Source organism: Brachionichthys hirsutus, chromosome 20 (assembly GCF_040956055.1).
Source record: "Brachionichthys hirsutus isolate HB-005 chromosome 20, CSIRO-AGI_Bhir_v1, whole genome shotgun sequence".
In the NCBI taxonomy this organism is placed as follows: domain Eukaryota; kingdom Metazoa; phylum Chordata; class Actinopteri; order Lophiiformes; family Brachionichthyidae; genus Brachionichthys; species Brachionichthys hirsutus.
In genome coordinates, this window is record NC_090916.1 from 1,504,711 (window position 1) to 1,525,479 (window position 20,769).

Below are 20,769 nucleotides of genomic sequence, written 5' to 3' on the forward strand. Positions count from 1 at the left end.
TTTTTCCCCTTTCCACGTTCAGTAATCTGACACTCCCCCACCCCCCCACCCCAAAAAAAGAAAGTCGACAGAAGGATGGACCCTTAACTTCAGTGGAAGGACGGAAGGAAGGCGCAGTCACTCAATACGCGCAGACGGGAGGGACGGAAAGGAAGCGAGAGTCTGCGCGCACACACACACACACACACGCACACAAAAACAACGCAACACCGCCGTGGCTGCGACGGCGGCTGGAAGCGGGGTGCGCGGCGCGTCTCCGAGATAACCCGGCGGATCGCCTCAAATGATCGCGACGCGGCAAGTTTCCCTTTCACGGGCGGATGGGTGAGTTTCCACGGCGCTTTGCGAGGAGGAGATGATGAAGACTTTCAGCAGCAGTTCCCCCCAATGCAGCAGACCCATTCCAAACCACAGCAGGCACCAGAGCCACAAAAAGTACGGCGCGCACTTGGCGGTGCCGCTGCGATGCTCCCTGCGCGGTTACGGCTTCTGCATGGCCGCGCTGCTCGTCTTCTGCCTCGGCTCCCTTTTCGTCCAGCTGAACGGAGGACCCCCGAGAATCCTGCTGGACATCCGGCAGTATCTTGGTAAGAACCTTTCACTTTTGTCCCGGTGAGCCCGGAGGAGGAGGCTTCGGGAAAAGAAAAGTTGCGCTGCGCGTCTAGACGGCGTTTTAGAGGAGACGCGTTTGAGAGGGTTCACTGCTGGTCATTCCACGGGAGGCCACGCGTCCGCGCGCAGCCCCGTCCTCCACGGGAGACACCTTCACGGTCCATTGATCATTCATAACGCAGACTGGAGGCTCGCCGGGTCGACGCGCAGAGGTTAAAATATTCGCTCTTTTTTGGTTGGAGCACTATTGTGGTTCCAGTTTACCAGCTGTTAGAACTGATACCGGATGGATCGTGCCACGCACCTCCCCAGCACACGGACGGGCCACGCATGGGGATCATTACGCACGGCTGGCGCCGGTGGAACAAGACGCATTCGGATCCGAAAGTCGTAAATGGGGTTTACGCGGATTTGCTGCGCGTCTTGCTTTACGTTTCTGGAGCAGGAGAGGTGATGACACCAGGACGAGCATGCGCGTCACACAGAGGCGCATCTGTATGGCCTCCGGTGCGGGCCAAGGGCCTGTGTGGTTGTTAGATGCTGCTAATCCACAGGTTTCTCATTCAAATATCACAGCGATAACTTGTCCTGCACACTGTGACGCACGGTGTGTGTGCGTGTGTGTGTGCGTGTGTGTGCGTGCGTGTCAAAAGGAGACTGACTACAGTTACCACTTGTCTAACGGAAGGCTTGATGCCTGCTTAACATGTTTAAACATCTGCAGCGGAATGACAGCGACTCATCACACTGGTCGCGCTGCTTTCCTGGAATCACGTGCTCGCACAAGGTCACGCACCCATTTGCGTGCAGGAACACGCACACCCAGTTGTCAGATATTTTGATTTGTTGTGTGGCACATTTGCATGTGTAGTCTTTTTACACTACACTACACACACACACACACACACATATATACGTATCATTTCAATTCAATGTTATTTCTGTAGTGCCAGATCACAACAGAAAGTTATCTGAAGGCACTTTACAGGTGCGGCAGGGAAAGACAGAACCCAACTTGACCCACAAGAGCAAGAACTTTGGAGACGGAGGCGAGGAAAAACTTACCTTTAACAGGCAGAAACCTTGGACAGAACCTAAGGCTCATAGTGAACGGCCATCTGTCTGGACCGGCTGAGTTGAGAGAGAGAGAAAGAGGGAGGAGTGTATGCCACCAGTGCTGGCCTATGACAGCATATTGATTATTGTATCAATTAACTATAAGCTTTGTTAAAAAGCAAAGTCTTTAGTCTACTCTTGAACATAGAGATGGTGTCTGCTCCACGAACCAATCAGCGAGCTGATTCCACAATAAAGGAGCTTGATACCTGAAAGCCCCGCCCCCTAGTCTTATACACACACGCACGCATATATAATCAAAATTGTGCTGATCAACCTAAGGGCCAGCCTTTAGCGCTGCATTTTGATATCATGGAGAGCATCAGTACTTTCTTCTCGAGTATTAATCGACTGCATCAGCAGAAACGACGTCGCCTAATGTGATTGAGAAATCGCAGCAGTCGATGCAAGTTCGGGTTGTTTTCCGGTAAATGCATGAAGCTCAGCTCAGTCAGCTGGAATGTCTGGTGCAGACAGGTCCTCCATAAAGGAGCAGGACCTCATTCTGTTAAAGGATCACCGGATGGACCAGGGGACCTCCTCCGTTGGGATCCGAACGATTAATCGTATATTCTCATTAAGCTGTTGGAACAAGGGGGGTTCTCGCTCTTATCCTGGAGAAACCTGTAGTCTCGGGTGCAAAGATGAGGAGACGGAGTAATGTGTGAGGAACGGCTGAGGAGGGAAAATGTCCTGAGCTGGTGCTTCGTAAAAAGTGGTCTTCCTCAGCTGCTCTCGTCCTCATGTTTACACTGCCCGTCTTCGTCCCTTCTGTCTCCGGGTCGTAGACTGACAAATGCTTGTCCGGAAATCTGGTAAAGTCCACTACCAGAAACTCTTCGGCCCACCAGGTGGAATTAAGAAAAAAATAACGAGGATATTTTGCACAAATGATCCTTTAATGCATGCAGATGTTTGCATTTAAAGGACAAAGTACGAGCTTCTCATAATCACTCACTGACTACCTGATTGATTTAACTTCAGCCGACTTGAGTTACTTTTGGCTGCTCTGGGAAAAGATGAAATTGAGCAGTGTGTGTGTGTGTGAAAGTGAAAGTGAAAGAGAATCGTGTGTGTGTGTGTGTGTGTGTGTGTGTGTGTGTGTGTGTGTGTGTGTGTGTGTGTGTGTGTGTGTGTGTGTGTGTGTGTGTGTGTGTGTGTGTGTGTGTGTGTGTGTGTGTGTGTGTGTGTGTGTGTGTTAGGTTTGTGTGTTTCTCTGAGTCAGACGCACAGTGGAGGGAACAGACCCGGTTTTGTTTGGGCTGGAAGGAAGGTCCGCGTTTAAGGGTGTCGGTCAACGTTGAGCTTGCAGGAACCGAAACGTGCAGCCCCGTCGACCGGAGGGCGCAGCAGCAAGTTATAGCTTCACCGGTCAGCGAGGGATGAGATGTGTTGCTACGGTAGTGATGTAACAGGAAACAGCCGTGCACTTCCTGCGGAGCAGCACGGACTGAATGCTTCATGTGTTTCTCCATAACAGAAAACTAGAGGTCAGATTAGTTTTGTTTTTTAACCTATTGATTTTGGCACAATTGTCGTAGATGGTATTAACTATCGGTGATCGACTGATATGTTTTTTTTAATGGCCGATATCGATTATTAGTAGTGAAGGAGGCAGTATTTGCATTAAAAGTGAAAATATTGGGGTCAAAATTTAGAATAATACGAACTCCAACAATTAACTTTATTTAAATGCCTTCAAGCATGTTTATTAAACAGCTTTGGGGGAAAAAATCTTAGACAATAATCAACAAACCTTTGTTTGAAAATTGGAAAATTGTAACAAAGTGCAGGGAGATCAGCAGCATGTCTAATAAAGTTAAATGAAAAATGTAAAAAAAAAAGTGTGTGTTTTTTTTTTACAGAAATATGAGTCACATCAATTATTAATCCCAAAAACATTCTGCACGATCTCCAGTGAGACTCTCCAGCTGCTCTTGCTCTCATAATTTCATTAAACGTGCTCGCCAGAGTTTCACTGCTGATTGGCTGTTTTACCCTTGCCGTGGCTCTGCTTCTAACCAATCAGATGGTGCTGTGGGTGGGACAATGCTGGAGACAGAGTAGAGACTGCAGCCGGAGAGCCAAAATATCGCTCGATCCCTATTAACTATGATTTACTTTAATGTTGAGTGTAAGTTTTAATACAAAATGCAATTCTAATTGTATCTCAGGGTTGTTCATAGCGAAGTCTGGGTGCATATTAAAGATTTGCTACAACATGCACTTGACTTGAGGGTGGCGATGCACTTTTCTTTAGCCCCTCCTTCAGGCTTCGGCTTTAAGAAATACGGACTTCCAAAAGCTGAACTGGCTGTTGAGGTTTGTGGGGCACGGCCCCTTTGAAAAAAGATCAAGTCTCTAATCCGCATTTAAAGACATTTGGGAGGTATGAATGATATAAAAGAGCTTTGAAATTAAATCAATGGCATAAGCAGCAGTAATAGATGAGAATTAGGTTAAAGAATAAAATATGTGTTTGTATGCACCTTCATCTGTGAGTCCTAACATTTGAACAATTGAAATGTAGAGAAGAAATTAAGGGCAGCAGTTCTGTAATAGCAGCTGCATTGCTTTTTGTCATATTTCCCTTTCTCTTAAACATTTTCGCAGCTGTCGCTGATACCAATCTGTTCCTCTCGCCCCTGTAGTGGGTGATAGATGATTGGCTGACGTGGAACGCCTCGGTTCAAAGAAGGCTGATAACCACCGCCGTGACCCTCATCATGTCTGACTGGGGCTTTAGGCTTTTTTCAAACCACCTCATGCAAAGAAAGCTTGGCCGTCTGCTCACCACTGTGTGTGTGTGTGTGTGTGTGTGTGCCCATCATCACCTCTCACACACTGATGTTACATCAAGCACTTGGCAGGAAAGGCTACATCAAAGTAATACTTCTGGGTTGCAATGCTGCACGTCTCCATCCATGTGCATTAACTGGACCGAGCTCGGACGTCTCTGACTTAAACATGATTGGATTTGGCTCCTTTCTTGCTGTCGACCACCATGACGGATCGAATGTCCCGATCCGATCTCGTGATCGGAAATCGGGCACCGATCACAAGTTTGCGGACTCGATCGGAATCAGACGTTAGCTCCCGATCAGAACTCGGATATGTATGGATCGTTATTGTCGTTACTTTTTTATCAGATCTGGAGTTACGCTGTTGCACACAGTGAGACCTCTCTACTCCAAAGGCGTGACATCACTTCCTGTGACCCTATTGGTTGAATGGCGCCAAGCGATGCAAAACACAGAAGCAGCTTGAAGCGAGTCACGCGAGTGTGTCTGCGCTGTGGAAGTATTCTGAAGGGGATGATAAAAACCTGCCGTTTGAGGTGCTATTCATTTTATTTTAAATATTCGTATTTAATATTTCCTGTTGCACTAGTGAAGTATTTTATTTATAACTTGAATGTTCAAGCTATGCCACAGAAATTCTCTGTTTAAGAGTTAAATGTTGAAATAAGATGGATAAAATAGAAAATAAGGGACATCCTGGATCCGTTTCTTCACTCGTCTTTATTTTCTTTAATGTACCGTTATTATAGAAGTATCGGTATCGGTTCAAAATGAAATGACTCGGACTCCGGGGCAAAAAAAACCCCTGATCTTGGCATCCCTAGTTTAAAGCCACTGAACGTGGCCTGAACATTAACTTTGAAGCATTATTTCATTAGAAAGCGTCCCTCAGTTGTGGTTAAAATACCCACACATAAATCTTCCTCGTATATATGTTGGAGTAAGATACCCTCAGATTAGTGGACAAGCTACTCCACCTCCAGACCCACAGCTGTCCATAATAGGGAAAAACGAGGATAAGATTTAGTCGATCCTGTCTGAATCAGAAGGCTTGAATCCTGAGTCTGATCCTTTCAGGCACGGGATTCGCACCGCGGATCTCTGCGGTGACGTATTAACTGCTGGTTGACTCTTAGGCTTCGTCATGAGCTCAGGAAATGTGACTAATAGCAAAACGAGTTGATATTGCACACCACACTCTTGTAGCTCCCTGAGCCAAGAGCGCAAGACGGAGAGGAGGGTCCGGAGTGTTTCTCTCGGATCCTCCGGCTTAAGCTGTAAGCTAAGACAAATAGGAAAAGATTTAGCATTTCTTCTTTTGCTGTAAGACTATGGAATAACGAACGTCTGAGGAGCTCAAACATGTGTGAATATAAAACAATTCAAATATAAATGCAAAACAAAATTGTTCACGAAATATAGTGGAATGATCGCGAAGTTGCGGACTCGATCGGAATCGGACGTTAGCTCCCGATCAGGACTCTGATATATATGGATTGTTATTGTCATTACTTTTTATCAGATCTGGAGTTACGCTGCACAGAGTGAGACCTCTCTACTCCAACAGAAACCGCAGCGCGTGCAGCATGACATCACTTCCTGTGACACTATTGGTTGAATGCTGGCTAAACAGGGAAGCAGATTGAAGATAGTGACGCGAGAATGTGTGCAGTGTGGAAGTATTTCGAAGTGGATAAGAACAACCTGGCGATTGAGGTGCTGTTCATTTTATTTTAAATATTCGTATTTAATATTAATAATTTTCTGTTGCACGAGTCCAAGTCCAAAGTGAAAAAAGTATTTTATTTATAACTTGAATGTTCAAGCTACAGCACAGAAGTTCTCTGTTTAAGAGTTAAATGTTTAAATAAGATGAATAAAATAAAAAATAAGGGACATCCTGGATCCATTTCTTCACACCTCTTTATTTGTTTTCATGTATTAAAGAAGTATCGGATCGGGACATCCCTACTTGTGTTTATTTTGAAAAGTATTTTTGATTTTGTACTGTGACTTCATGATAGTGCACTGAATCCTCAAAACCATGAACAAAGCCAATACACCAGTCTTCCTCTGCGTGCGTATGCTTTTACCGCTATTGGTTGAAGCACAAACAAATGGCGAGTGATGCAGGGAGGGAGAGTGAAAGGTCGCCTGAGCTGTGAAAAGGTCACAAAGGGTCGTGCGATTCTCCAGCTTCCCTTATGCTGCCCCTGAACTCTCACTGGAGCCTAAATGTCGAGCGAGTGTTACATTTAGTGCTGCATGTGTAACAGGGTTGTTATGGCCTGGTTAAATCCTGATAAGTTGTGGGCCAGTGCCTGTCACAAAGACTGGTTATTTTAGTCTTTGTGTTTTTGTTCTATATATTAATGTAAATATTTCGAAATGTATTTATGTAATTTGATTTAGTTGCCTGGCATTTGTATTTTATTTAATTGCCCTGTATTTTGGTTTAGTCCTCCGCCCTCTTCTTCTTTGGTTTTGGTTTAGTCCGCCGACCTTCTTCTTTGGTTTTCTGGAGGCTCCGCTATAAAAACGCGGGCCCCGCCCCTTCCGCTTCCTCTCATGAACACCTCATGTCGAGGAAGGTAGGGGCTGGATTACTTTTGGGGCTAATTTTATTTTATTCTACTTTTATATCCTGCCAGAAATAAATGGGTGTCGCCCCCCCAAGGTCCCACTGTGTCCCGAGTCCACTTTCCCCACCACGACAGAGCAAATAACACACAACGCAGAAGTAAACCACACCGGTTACACATGGACGGACACTGACACTTCAGCACACAGCTGTAATGTGGCGCCGATGTTACTAAATGTGCTGTGCGGAGAAACTTCTGCATTTATGTATGGTTCTGAAGAACCATGGGAAAATACATATATTCTTATGCAAGGGGTATAAAATGTGCACCATAGTCTTAATTGTCCTGAATAGGGTTAGAAAACAACGTAATCATGCAGCTGTACAGCCTGTTAAATATTCAGGAATGAATTTAGGGGGTTTAATCAACTTGTATTCTTGTTACAGATTTGTGTATCTTGCAAACAGAGCTAAAAAAATGTATGTCTACGTAAGATGTCGATTTTAATTTAGTTCATGTTAAGGTGCATGTGCAGACATATATTTTTACCTCCGTGATGAAAATACATTTCAGCAATATCTTCACACGTGGCTCATCAGGTCTTAATGTTTGTGCCAAGTGCAGTCGCTTTTTCGACTTTTTTGTCGGAAACCTCAAAACAGCAGCCGTGGAAGGCGCTTCTCCCTTTTTCCCTTTCGTCACGAGGCCTTTAAAATCCGAGACGTTTACGTAATAAATATGTTCCGCTGACCTGATCGTTCATTGTCATTTTCTTAAATATGAATGCAATCCAAGCATATTTAGTCAAGTGTGTATTTTCTTTCGGAGTGGTTAGCCCAGCCGCGCCACAGCAGGAAGGCGCCGGGTTAGAATCCTATCTGTGCAGAGTTTGTATGTTCTCGCCGTGTACAGGTGGGTTTCCTCCCAAAAAACATGCACGTGGGGCGCTGGCGATGCATCCGGGGTGTACCCCGCCGCTCGCCCACAACAAGCTGGGATCGGCTCCAGCAACTCCCGTGACCCGTAAAGCGGTAGAAAATGAATCTCAGCTGGACCAGAGCATCAGCAGCTCTTTACCGACGTGTCACAATAATGGTCCAGCATTCAGTCAGCATTTCAGAGTTGCTAGCTCATGTGGGAAGCTACTTATTCTGCCTTTATTCATGTCCCCTCCTGCCCCTTTTTAAGTCGAGGTAGCAAACCGAAGGGGAAGCTTTCCGTGTACAGGAAGAGAACATTTTACCAGCACCGCCACCGCGAGTTCACCTAATTCAGATTCTCGCCGTTTTCAGTATGTTGGTCCTCGGGGAAGTGTGAAGTAAAACTAAGCATTACCTCTGACAGACCAAAACAACTCTGAACTGGCGTCACATCCCACCTAAATGCCAAAACAATCAGACAGCCTGCGGTAAAGTAAGCTGCCCTCCATGCAGAGCAGAGGCGAGTCATGCTCTGCTTCGGTACCTGCTTCCTAAAGCGCGTGCCAGTTGCTTCATTTGGTTTCGGGGTCAACAAAGGGATAATAGTTTTCCCTTTTTAAAAGCTTGTGGAGCTCAAATTTTGCCTAGACTTTTTTAACACGGCAAAAAAACTGATTTCTTGTGAATATTTTATGATAATTATGGGCATGAGACTTATTTTTTGTTACTCGTCATTGTATGTGATGCATTTCTTTTCCTGGTTCATTATTGAAGGAAATGCAAATGAATTAAAAATAGAATTGGCTCAACCCTGTGATCACACATTAGAAGCAATTAGCAGGACCAATTATCCTCCATCATCTCCTGCCCCCTCCACAGAGACGGGCAAACACTAAAACAACACGGGGTGATTATCCTCCATTAGTGCATTTACTTTTGCCATGTGGAAAGAGAGTTGATGGAAAAGCACAAAGCTGTTCAACTGCAACCGTCCAAGGCTTTGCCGATCAGCTCACCCTGTTTCAGGTGGCCCAGCCAACCCCAAATCTCGCTACACTACAGGTGTTTTGTGGAACTTTTACAGATAGATAAATAGAGAAATACTTGAGATGAGATCTGAAACGATCAACGCTTGCTGGAAGAATCTGTGTCCTGAGCGGTCAATGGTTACAAGGGATTTTTCCTTAAAGACATTCAAAGTGCAGCCGTAACCACGTCCGTGCGGCCGGCTAAACTCCGAGGCCCGGAGAGCTTCGAGGACGCAACCGAGGACGAGCTTGGGGGGGGGTCTGATAGACAGAGGTGCTGCAGCCATGAATAACGATGACATGTTGGAGATGAGTAAGGAATTAGTAACACAAGAAGAACAAGATTCCGAAAATAAATAAATAAGCCCGATGAGTTATCTGTGCTATCAATAGAGCGCCCAGCAGAGTTGATGCGAATGGCAAAGCACATTCAATCAGCCATTGACGACACGCTTCCATCGGTGTGTTCTCTATGTTCAGACACACCTGTATGGTATTGTGAATTTTTATAAACTTGGAAAATGTATCGAGTGTTTTTCTACAGGTCTACTATTTTATTAAATGATTCTTGAAATCATTGATTCCGATTTATATGGCATACCTGTCAAACAATACGTTTGGGTATATACCTGAAGCATACGCAATATGTGCCGCGAGTATGCATCGTGTAGCTTACACAACAAGCTGACCAGTATGTTAGTGTGCTTCCTTTTCAATTGTTGTGTATGCTACATGTAGCTGAATACTGGTAACTGTTAATGTGCTTTGTGCTTTTTCATGACTCATTTATTGACTAATGCGACTTATAGTCCGGAAAATACGGTCAAGACATTTAATCTCAGGTCACTTGTGTGGAAGAAAGATATTGTAATGGCTGGATCACCTCATTTGACTTGCTTTTATTTTCTTTTACTAAATTGGACTGGACTTAAATTAACATTTTTGTTTGTTTGTTTGTTTTTTGAGGTGGAGTAGGAGTTTTTGGCTTGCTGGCTTCCCAGACAGAAATGGCAATGTAATTGATCTGAAGGATTTCCCAAAATGGCAAACTATTTCTTTGAAGTTTTTATTGCCCAACTTTATTATCTAAGAGTGACTTATGACCAAAGCAGTCTTTACTCTCTAATGTCTCCATAAAGTCAAAGTACAGCTCAGGAAGGGGGTCGTTTTTAGGAATTCTGTGTTGTTCTTAAGGGCTGGAAGACACTGATGATGAGTGGTTGTGGTGACTTTTATGTCAGTTCTCTGTGATAGTGCATGAATAGGTGCAACACTGAGGCGTGTATTGCGTGTATTCCACAACTTCAAAGATCAGTTACTGTGAGAAATATCCAGTGTCTTCTTCCAGTACTTAAACTGACAGTCCTGCTTTAGGCTGCTTTGCTCTGCTGGTCCAGAACAACGAGAGTTCTAATCTCAATCCAGGCTTGTGTATGAAAGAATCAGGAATTGCGCACTATAGATTTTTGCTTCATTTGGCCTTTCTCTTATTTAAGTTCTTTGGGATTTTTTGGCCTATTTCGGAAAGGTCTTTGCTTTCATTGGCAAAGTGTTGACACACTCCACCTTCCTTGGTTTATTGCCACAGGACACCCAACGTGTTTAGCTCTTGTTTCCGTTGCATTAGCCAGACAACAGGTCTGTTTGGGCACTTTCGTCCAATGATTATTTTCAGGCTTGATTCATCTATTGGTTTCTGTCTTGACTCTCCAAGTCCAGGTGGCAATCACTGAGGCTGAAGCCAACTGATTGGTTGTTAGGCGAGTTGTTAAGAGGAAGCATTTTGCCTGGTGGCCACCAACATGAGCTGTTGAATGAACTTAGCCTGTCATTATTCTGAGGTCACAACAGCTCTGTCTATTAGCCTCATTTCTTGGCATTGAAAAAAATATATATATAGGCCAAGAGTTTTAAAATAGCAGCCTTAAATATATAGCAGGGCAGATGGCGTAAGCGATGCCTTGCCCACGGTTCAGGGAGTGTGTCTTCGTCCACAAAGTTTCTGTTTCAACTGAGTTGAATGAGAAAACCAACTCTCTGCTGTTTTTATTCACTAAATACTAATAATCTTGTTTGGAGCTCTAGAAGTCATCATTTGACTGAGGCCTTGGGCCTGCCGGGTGTGGGTTTGTCAAAGTCATCAATGTTTTAGTAAAATTATACCAAAATTTAGATTTTTTTTTTTTTTTTTCATAGCCTTCGGTCTTTATGGCGATGAGGTCTTTATTCTACTTCTCAAGGTCCTGCTTCGTCCAAAAACACCAAATGCAAAAATTGTGAAAATACCAGTTCATAATGGTTAAAAACAAATCCCCTAAACTCAGAAAGATAGAAAAAACTCACACACACACACATTCATGCTTTCTTGGCATCTGTTCGGCTCACAAAAATGACGTTATTGATTGACTATGCAGACGCAGAAAGAATTTTTTTTTATTTTTACATTTATGTAACCAGGGTTGTCCCATAATATCCAAGATCTCTTTTACAAGCGAGACCTGACCAAGGATGGCAGTCCACAAAATAAAATAAAAAACAGTTTTAACACACAGCCACATTAAACAGACATACAAAGTACAATAATTAAGTTTACAAGATTAGTTAAAATAGAACATTTACACTCCTGAAGCCTGGATACAGTGGGACTGATCATGGCATTAAACACATTCAGAGATACCAGACTTTGGAGTTTGAGCTTTGAGTGCAAAATGCTCCATGTAGTTGGAGCGGCAAATCTAAAAGCATTTTTCCCCCATTTCTCAAAGTGCCATGATACACCCTATCCAGGATGTGGAGGCATTGGGCGGCGGCATTCACATATAACACATCACCATAATCAATAATTGGAAGAAACATTGACTCCACCAGTTTCATTTTCACCCTAAAAGAAAAGCAAGGCTTATCTCGAAAGTACCACTCCACTTTAAGGACAAGCTTCAGAAAGAGGAATGCTACAAACATTTGGTCCAGTCCCACCCAGCTCCTGTCTAAACAGAGCGTTATGCAACCGCTCTTTATTTCTGCCTGTCGCTCAGGAAATCCGAACTTTGTAGCAGAAGCCACAGCCTGAAGTGGGAACCGTCTACTTCATCTACATCTGAAAGTTCAAACGCTGTGCGCTTGTAGGGGCATTACTAGATTTTTTTGCTGTATTGCCAATATTCCATGCAATCCATAACATCAGTTTTAAAAAGACTTTAATAGCAATCGTCTTACATTTTCCTTCTTCCCCTTCACTGGCTGAAGATCAGGCTTCTAAATGGGTTTTAAATCACTGTACCGGTAATCCATCCACTTTTGGGGTCTACTGGAGCCTATACACGGGCAAAAAGGCAGGGTACACCCAGGATGAGGCGCCAGCTCAACGCAGTCACTGTAACGTATTTTACACAATTCCACTTCACAAAAGGTGTGACATTTTTACGCTGTCATTAGAAGTGACTTCAGGACTGAGATACATTGATGTGCCGCCGGTGGCAGAAGAAAGAGATGGGCTGAAAAGCATTTTTGAAGCGTTCGGATGGAATGTGGTCGTCTCCTGTGGAAAGCAAACTGCACCTCAGCCAAATTTCACACTTTGGTCTCAAAATGTGCTTTCTCCTGAAGCCGACCTTTGTCTCACTTCTTTCCTTATTTTATTCTTTCTGGTTACTAAGGGTGCAACGGTACGCTAAATTTCGGTTCGGTTCGGTTTATTTTCATACTTTTACATACTTAAAATGCTTTTATTTTTCAAAATTCAAACAATAGACTTTGTATAAATAAATCATAGCGACCTATTTGGGTGATATTTCAAGTAAATTAGACTGAGTTTTTAAAACTATTGTATTGTAAAAATTCTAAGATCTTACAATTATTAATTGGGTAAATTGCAGCAACAGCCTGAATATGACAAACGTTACTACTACTACTAACTATTCAAGCTTAAAGGTTTTGGTGAAGGCAGGATGCACATCATTGCCTACAAACTCTTCCGTGCCAGGTTCTTTTTTCCTCATGCTTATGCCTCAAATCCCTGAACGGCTGAAGTTTTAGCAATACACAGAGTAATAACCCAGTGCAACAGGAGACACGTGTTCCGTCCTGGCCAAAGCTGAGGTTGAGCCCTCATTCTCGCCGAGGATTGGCTCAACGTAAATGCCAGTGGGTGAGGTTAGTGGTATTGGAAGTTGGAATAAATGTGTTTGTTTGGAAGACAGAATGACTGAAATTTACAAGTTTGACCTTACAATTCTTTATGACCAACCAGAGAGGTGCAGAAATCCAGAATGTGCGAGTATCGCTGCAGTCTTTAACACGAGGTCAGAAGTTACGTTAGAACCTTCTGTAAACTCTTGACTCTACAGTACTGCTTTGATGCTGAAACATGGAATTTTCCTACACCCATTGAAAAGACATTAATTGTCTGGCCTCACTAACTGGCCCAGAGCCTGGTTGAGCAGTGTGACTTGGACCGGGACTTCGTCCCTGCCTCATGGCCAACCAGCACCTTCCGCTGCACCGGTCTGGAATGGACTGGACCAAATTCGTGCCAGTTTGCCTCGCCAGTCCTGTAAATCCATCCATCACTGTGGAAAATTGTTCTGATTCTTTACCACAAAGTCTCACCCACACCTCTCTCACCTCTTACACGATGTGAGAGAGGTGTGGGTGATCGGCCTCGCTTCGCTGTCTCTCTCTCACTCTGTATCCCTCCCTCTTTTTCCATTCCCATCCTTTCCTTTAGATCTTTCTTGCTCTTCATCTTCCTGCCTTATGTCTTTTTTACTTACCACACTCATTCTTTTTTGTCTCCTTGTCCCGTTTCATCTCCTGCTCATCTAGGCAAAGCTTCCGCATTTTTTTTTTCCTGGACAGCAAACAGATGCAGCCTCTCTATTATCATTTATGCAGTAAAGAACCTGACAGACACATGCGCATGCACACACACACACACACGCACACACACACACCAAGCATGGCCAGCTATGTTGACTGCGTGGACTTGCCAGCTGGAAAGATCACATCTCTAATCTGTACATAGAGTTCCATTGCAAACTACAGGATTCCCAACCCACCGTCTGTCTGAGCTCTCCTGTGTCTTTCTCCACCCAGTTGTGTTGTGATTCACGTGAATACCTTATCTGTGCTGTGCTGATCTTAAACCTGTCCACTTTCACTCAGCTCTTTCTGTCTTCTTCCGCAAACAGTTAGCCAACAAAATGTAGGGAATTTCCGTATGAGGCTCTTACGAGAAACATGGTTGAATGAAGACATTTCCTGCTTCGTCAACACATCATTCTATCCCCTGAAGGCGGGACTTTGCCCCAGCCAATCTAAGCCCATGTTTATCTGTATTGTGAGACGTTCAATGGAAATCAGTCATAGCAATAGCAACCTAAATGTGGTACATTGAGAATACTTTTGTTTATGGCAGGTCATGAAATTTGCTAAAGGGAACACGGGGTCATCGACTTGCGACCACAATATGGTTACGAGGGTTTTGTCGTACGCTGATTTGATCGTAATTTGGCCCATGCTAAATTACCATAAGTATATTATGCTGTAAAAGAGACAATTTCCTCTCGGTAGACAACGTGGGTGAGACAGCAGAAACTGTTGCATATTTGATTCGCTCGCTTTACGATATGTCGTAAAAACACGACAAAAGACAACAGACCAGTGTAGTCATAAAGTCGAACTTTCAGGAGGCGTAAGTCGTAAGAAATCTCTTTAAAACAGGTTGGCTGTCATGTTCTTCATCATCATCGTCATCTTCCATCTTGACTATGTCACTGGCTTTTGAATGCATGTACATGATGTGAACAACTTTTCTCTCTCTCTTTCTCCGGCATGTTTCGTAAGCGGTTCGTATTCTTTGTGGCTCCAGCACATAGCTTTGGCCCCGTCTATAATTAGCTGCTCTGCTCTAATGAGGTGTTTCTGTTGGGCTGAACTAAACCACTGACCACCAGCTAGCGTAGCCTAGCCCACGTTACCGAATTAAAGACGTGGCACCACCTTCAAGGCCATGCTTAGCTTGAGCCTGCGCTCTCAGCCAGGGCTTCTCGCTGGGCTTTAGTGACAAGTAGACAACAACACAGAAAACGATGCACCATGTTGGAATTATGTGCCCGACATTTCCTCTTTATTCTTGTTAAAGGTTTTTCCGCATTCAAAACATGCCAGTGAACTACAGTGACCGCAGGTGATTCACCATGCGGACATGACAGTGGCAAAATGAGCTACAACTAATTCCAGTCATGTTTATTTACTTCACACCAATTGGCTTTAAACAACTGCTTATTTATTATATACTTACAGTGTAATCTGTAAGAACTAATATTGTTGTTGTTTTTTATATTGGAAAAGAAATACTAGATCACAATACCTTACTATATGAGCTTTAAGTTTTGTATTTTATGTAACCATAATGTAAATACCAGTATATTAATGTGTAAGCTGCCTTTTAGGTTGAGGTGGCGTTTCTGTACAGCTACTTGTTGATAAATAAATGTTTCCTTTAAATACATTTAAATAAATACATAAATTTACCTTTAGCCTCCAAATCATATGTTGGCAAAATTACAATACACTACCCATCTTTCCAAGTAGTGCATTTCCAGTGTGTTTGCAGCATTGATTAATGGAGAGAGACAGAACGACTACATCGCTCAGTCACATGTGTCAGTAACTTACTGCATATTAAAATAGGCCGTGGTCTTCAGGTTTCTGCCCATCTATTTATAAGAACACAGGATCTCAGCGGGTTCTGAATAAAGGGGTTGAGGGACGACCAGAAACCAGACCCATGTTGGTTATTCTTCCCACAAAAAGACTCCCAGCTGTCCAGGCTGTGTTAGCCCACATAGACGGAAAGTCCTACAATGAAAACCAGTCTTCCGAGACGTTTGTGTGGCCGTGCCTCTCATGGTTAAACAGGTGGATGAGGAGACCATACAATTCTACATTTTGTTCCCATCAGCCAGGTGTCCATTACATTTAGGCTTTTTCATTTTATCTCTAAATTTCCTCTTTATCTGGCCTCTCCCTTTGCTTTCATCCCTCTGACAAAGTCTTCTCCTGGACTGAAAAGAGTGGGGAAGCTTTTGGATATTTATAGGCAGAGCTAAAAGTAACACGGCACATTGATTACAGGGCAGCGCATGACTGTCTGAGTTTGTGAACTGTGAGTAACAGCATGTGGACAAAAATGACCATAAGCGACCACAGTTGTAAGTATGCATGTTATTTAGTGTTGAAGTCTCTACAGAGTCCTACTAAGCTTTGAACTTGAATCAAGCTCTGACTAACCCCCCCCCCCTGTGCCCACGTTTCCAAGAGGCCAGTCAAAGGTGAGACAGTCCCTCTCACCTTAACTCTCTGGAACTCAACTAGCCTGTTAACCATGAACCAGCAGTGTTGGCACGAGGGAAATCGGGAATCGGGCCAGGTCACAAGGGGGGGTATACATTTTCGGAATTTTTGCACGCGAGAGGAGCCGAGGCGATCCGAAGACGCGCAAACATAGGCGGAGTCTACCCAAGTAGGTTCCGTTTGAGTCGATCTGCCGTAGGAGAGAGGCTGTGCAGCTTTTTCGCTTCATGTGTGTTTTTTCACATGTATTCTTTTGAGCTCTTAGTCATGGATCCAGCCAAATGCAGCAGTAAGACGCCTGGAAAAGGAAAGAGGAAAGCAGCGAGAACAGCTTTCTAATTGAAGAAATTATCGGCAAATGTGAAAATGGCGTCCGTGTCTGGGATCTTGCTGCGTTATGGAGAAATCAACGATTTCAACTTTTCTTAAAGGTCCCATATTATAACCTTTTTCCACAAGTTAATGCAGTTCTCAGACACTGATATGAAATATCTGTGTCAGTCTTTGGTAAAAACAGCAAACAGATGCTGCAGGACAGCGTCCCTCTTGTATGTCTCAAAAAGCATCTGAAAACAAGACCAAAACTAAATTCATTGCATGCACGCAATGAATTTGCATGCATGTGCACACACATCTTGTGCACGTTTCGTACTGTGATGTCACAGTAAGATTTCTTCCAGAAGCATTTCTGGACTTGATTACAGAACTAGGCAGCATTGATTGGCTGGTTTATTTAGCTGTTTTTAGGTTGATAACAACCCAAACCCACCAAAATAGTGTGGAAACATGGGAAAAGTGAGTTTTTCATAATATGGACCCTTTAAGAAAGCTGAGCTGAAGAGAAAGAGAGGGAGGAGGACCACATAATTCCTTCTGTTCCGCAGCCAAAACGTTATGTAAATGATACAGGGTTAAATAAACTTTTATTATGCTTTCGTTGTTTGTACTATCTACACTTTTATGTATTATCAGTTGATTAGATACACATAGTTACATATTCATATAACTGTAGGTTGTAAATGGACATTTATCTGGTGCGTAGGAATGCATTCATCCAGTTTCCATTATTTCTTATGGGGAAATAAAGTTTCGCTTTTCTAACAATATTATGGAACGAATTATGTTCGAGAACCGGGGTTCCACTGTACATATATATATATATATATACTCCTGTCTGCTTGCAGTTTTATATTTAATTTTCTGTCTGAGCTTGATCTCTTATTATTATTCTTTGCTCAGTTGAGATGTGTGAAAGTGTAGTGTGTGTAGATAACAACACTAAAGTGCACAGCAGCTGCCGTGCAGCCGAACAAAGCAGACGGAGTCCATCATTCAGGGAGGAGAAGGAGTAAATGTCAATCCAGAACAATCTTAGGAGTAATATTTAGGACATTTATAAAAAACAAAGTGGCTGCAGTGGAAATTTAAATATCTGTTCATTTCTTGACCACATCACCAGCATGTGCTTGAACACATGGCAAAAGCATTTCACATAGCACCTGACCAGGGTAGGAAAAAGCCATGCGTACAGATGTGTGTGTCGGCTGCAGACGCACATCCCCTGGCCTCTGCTGTGCTGCAAAGTGCTCCTGCACAAATGCTCATTTCTTGGTCTGCTCATTCACACAAATGTCCACAAAAGAAGTGCAAGAATGTTTGGCTCCGTCTGTTTTATTTTGTCTCTGTCCCACTCAATCATACAGACATAAAATCAACTCAATTATGCAATTTGCAAAGTGACTATAAGGTGTCTGCATACTGATATCTGCATGCTTTTTCAGATCACACACGCTCACATAGGCGTGCACACTAAAAGAACTGAGCAGAAAACAAGGGTGTGACCGGATTTTTGTCCAACAATGGTCAAACCTGGCACTGACCGCTGCCACAGACCAAAATGGCGCCTGACCACGGTTTCCGTCCCACGAGTATTCATGTAACAGACGATGCGAGGCACGCCTGGACTTTCGTGCACGTGAGCGAGGGTAAGCAGGGGTTTCAAACTTGCAGCCCGTGGGTTATCATTTGTTGCCCGCAGGATGGTCGGAAAGTTTAATGTTAACGCAGCCTGCGAGTTTCGTTAGTTTTGATTTGTATTTATTTAGTCTTTATTCAATGCATGCTATCTGAAGAATGTCTTTTGAGATTTCGATTGTTAAAAATGCTGAAGAGAGGGTAAAAAAAAAACAAATGGAGCAATTTACATGTAAATGGTTGAATGAATTCAGATTTATTCAGCTATCAATCAATGGATGTACTTTTTAATGAAATATTTTTTACTCCAGTGTCTTTCCCGTCTGGTAACTGTAGAATGTAGTGTTTTTGATTAGGGTTGGGCGATAATCTTTACATACCGGTATAAATTCTTCTAATGATAGAAAATGACTGATGCAGGTGTAAATTGTCATTTAAAATCTCAACAAGCAGAGCTGATGCCGCGTTGTTGCTGCACCTGTATTGCCGCATCAGCACCTCCCGTGTACCGCAGCAGAGAAAGGCAGAGCAGAGACAACGGAAGAGAGAAAATGAGCATGACGAAGAAACTGTTGCTCAACGGGGAGGCGCCTCTGTAATATGGAAGTGGTTCGGTTTCGATAGGGCAGTTGCAAATTAGTGGAAAAACGTTATGACTGTCTCAGTTTTAACAAGATTACATTGCACTATTACACCGACCTAAACGTTTCATTCACCGAGCATCACTCCTCCTGTCTAACATAATCTGCTCTCCCAAACCTTTGTATTGCTCCTTTTCCTCCTCCTCCTCCTCCTACTCTTTCCACCCCTCACTCCAGTGTGAGACACAGACTCCTTTTATGCCGCCTGTTTGTTCTGCAGGGGCTCACCAGCTATTGCTGCCGAGGCTTGCAGAAATGAAATGGAACAGGTCACGACATAACATAATCAATACTTCTTCTGTTGGTCACATGTGTGGATGACACAAACCCTTTCAAGCTTTTTTCTAGGATCTGACAATTTACAGAGGGATATATGTATTTCGCACCGCTGGTTGATCCCCAAGCTAACACTTCTCACATCGGGAAGCGGAGAAATTCCTCCAGATTCCATTAGAAGTGTGCTAATAATAACCTCGCCTCTTATTTCCTGTGCCGAGGCGGAGTTTATGTAATCCCTGGATTACGGAATCGCTTTTGGACATTTTTGTTAACATTGCAGTGAATGGAGCTTCAAAATCTGTTCGTCAATATCTCGGTTTGTTATTGACCGATGTTTATGGAATTTGACACAATCATGTAAGGTAGGGATCTCTATTTTACCACTGAATTGCATCCAGATTGGATCCAGATTTTCCTATTTACTTATAATGGAGGCTTCTAAGAAAAAAATCTGAAGATGGGTCTTCTTGGGTCGAACTTGCATCCTATCTAATCTTGCGTTCAATTCACTCACCAAAGAAAATCACAGTCATATAGGGGTCCGATATGAACTATCATGCAAAGTTTCTTCTGGATCTGATCCAGAATGAGGTCAGGAACAAAATCTAAAGTGTTAACATTGAAAACTCAATTTACGCATTAAAAAATCAGTTAAAGACTTTTACTTTTCATGGTTGGTGTGTAAGGATATCAAGAACAATCTAGAACCTTTTGATGATGATCCAGATCAGCATGTGGACGGTGTAAATCTAACTACGAGGGGAATGAGCTGCTTGGCGGAGGTCTGTGCTCTCTGAGTGCTTTTCTTTTTCGTTCATGATGGAACGTTCTTTCTCGGCTACCAACAGTAGATTTTATCAGATGCAAGGAAGACCTCGTCTTGTGTTACTCATTATTTTGGTTGTCGTGCACGTGCGCCCGTGTGCGATCCGCAGTGCTTCTGTCTGTGTGTCTATTTGAATCTGTGCTTCCTGCTGGAATCATTATGCTTTCTCTGTTGAAGGGATTTCGGGCGTTCGAGGAAGCAATTTGTCTTTCTCTGCTGAACTCTGCAGAGGACTCGGAAACTGATGTGATAACAATGTGTTCCCGTTTCCCACTTGCTGCTCCTCCTAGGCCTTCCCTCTTTTCATTTCCTAGATGTGCCATAGACTTCAACAGCTGTTTCTTCTGTCATGGTGCACCCAGAGGAATTCTGCTTCTCTATTGTAATCCCCTTTCTTTTTCTGATCCTTCCTTCATATGGGCCGTTTCGTCTTCACTCCATTGCCCCCCATTTGTCCTTCTTCCTTATTTCCGCAGAGAACATCTACGTCCCTCGTCACAGAGTGCATATCATTTCACATATCGCAAGACGGATGTTGTGTCTGCTGGTTTTTATCTCCTGATTAACAATCAGGCAGACACAGGGAGAACATGCAAACTCCTCACAGAACCTGCAACCTCCTTGCTGTCAGGCA

General features: G+C 43.4%; 1 protein-coding gene across 1 annotated transcript in view; it reads left to right on the forward strand.

Annotated features, from left to right (window-relative positions):
- Positions 1 to 355: 355 nt before the first annotated feature.
- Positions 356 to 20,769, forward strand: part of usta (uronyl 2-sulfotransferase a) — a 39,959-nt gene continuing 19,545 nt past the window's right edge. Inside the window, exon 1 of the mRNA XM_068753946.1 lies at positions 356 to 587. Coding sequence (XP_068610047.1) covers positions 356 to 587 — 232 coding nt within the window. The remainder of the gene's footprint in view (positions 588 to 20,769) is intronic.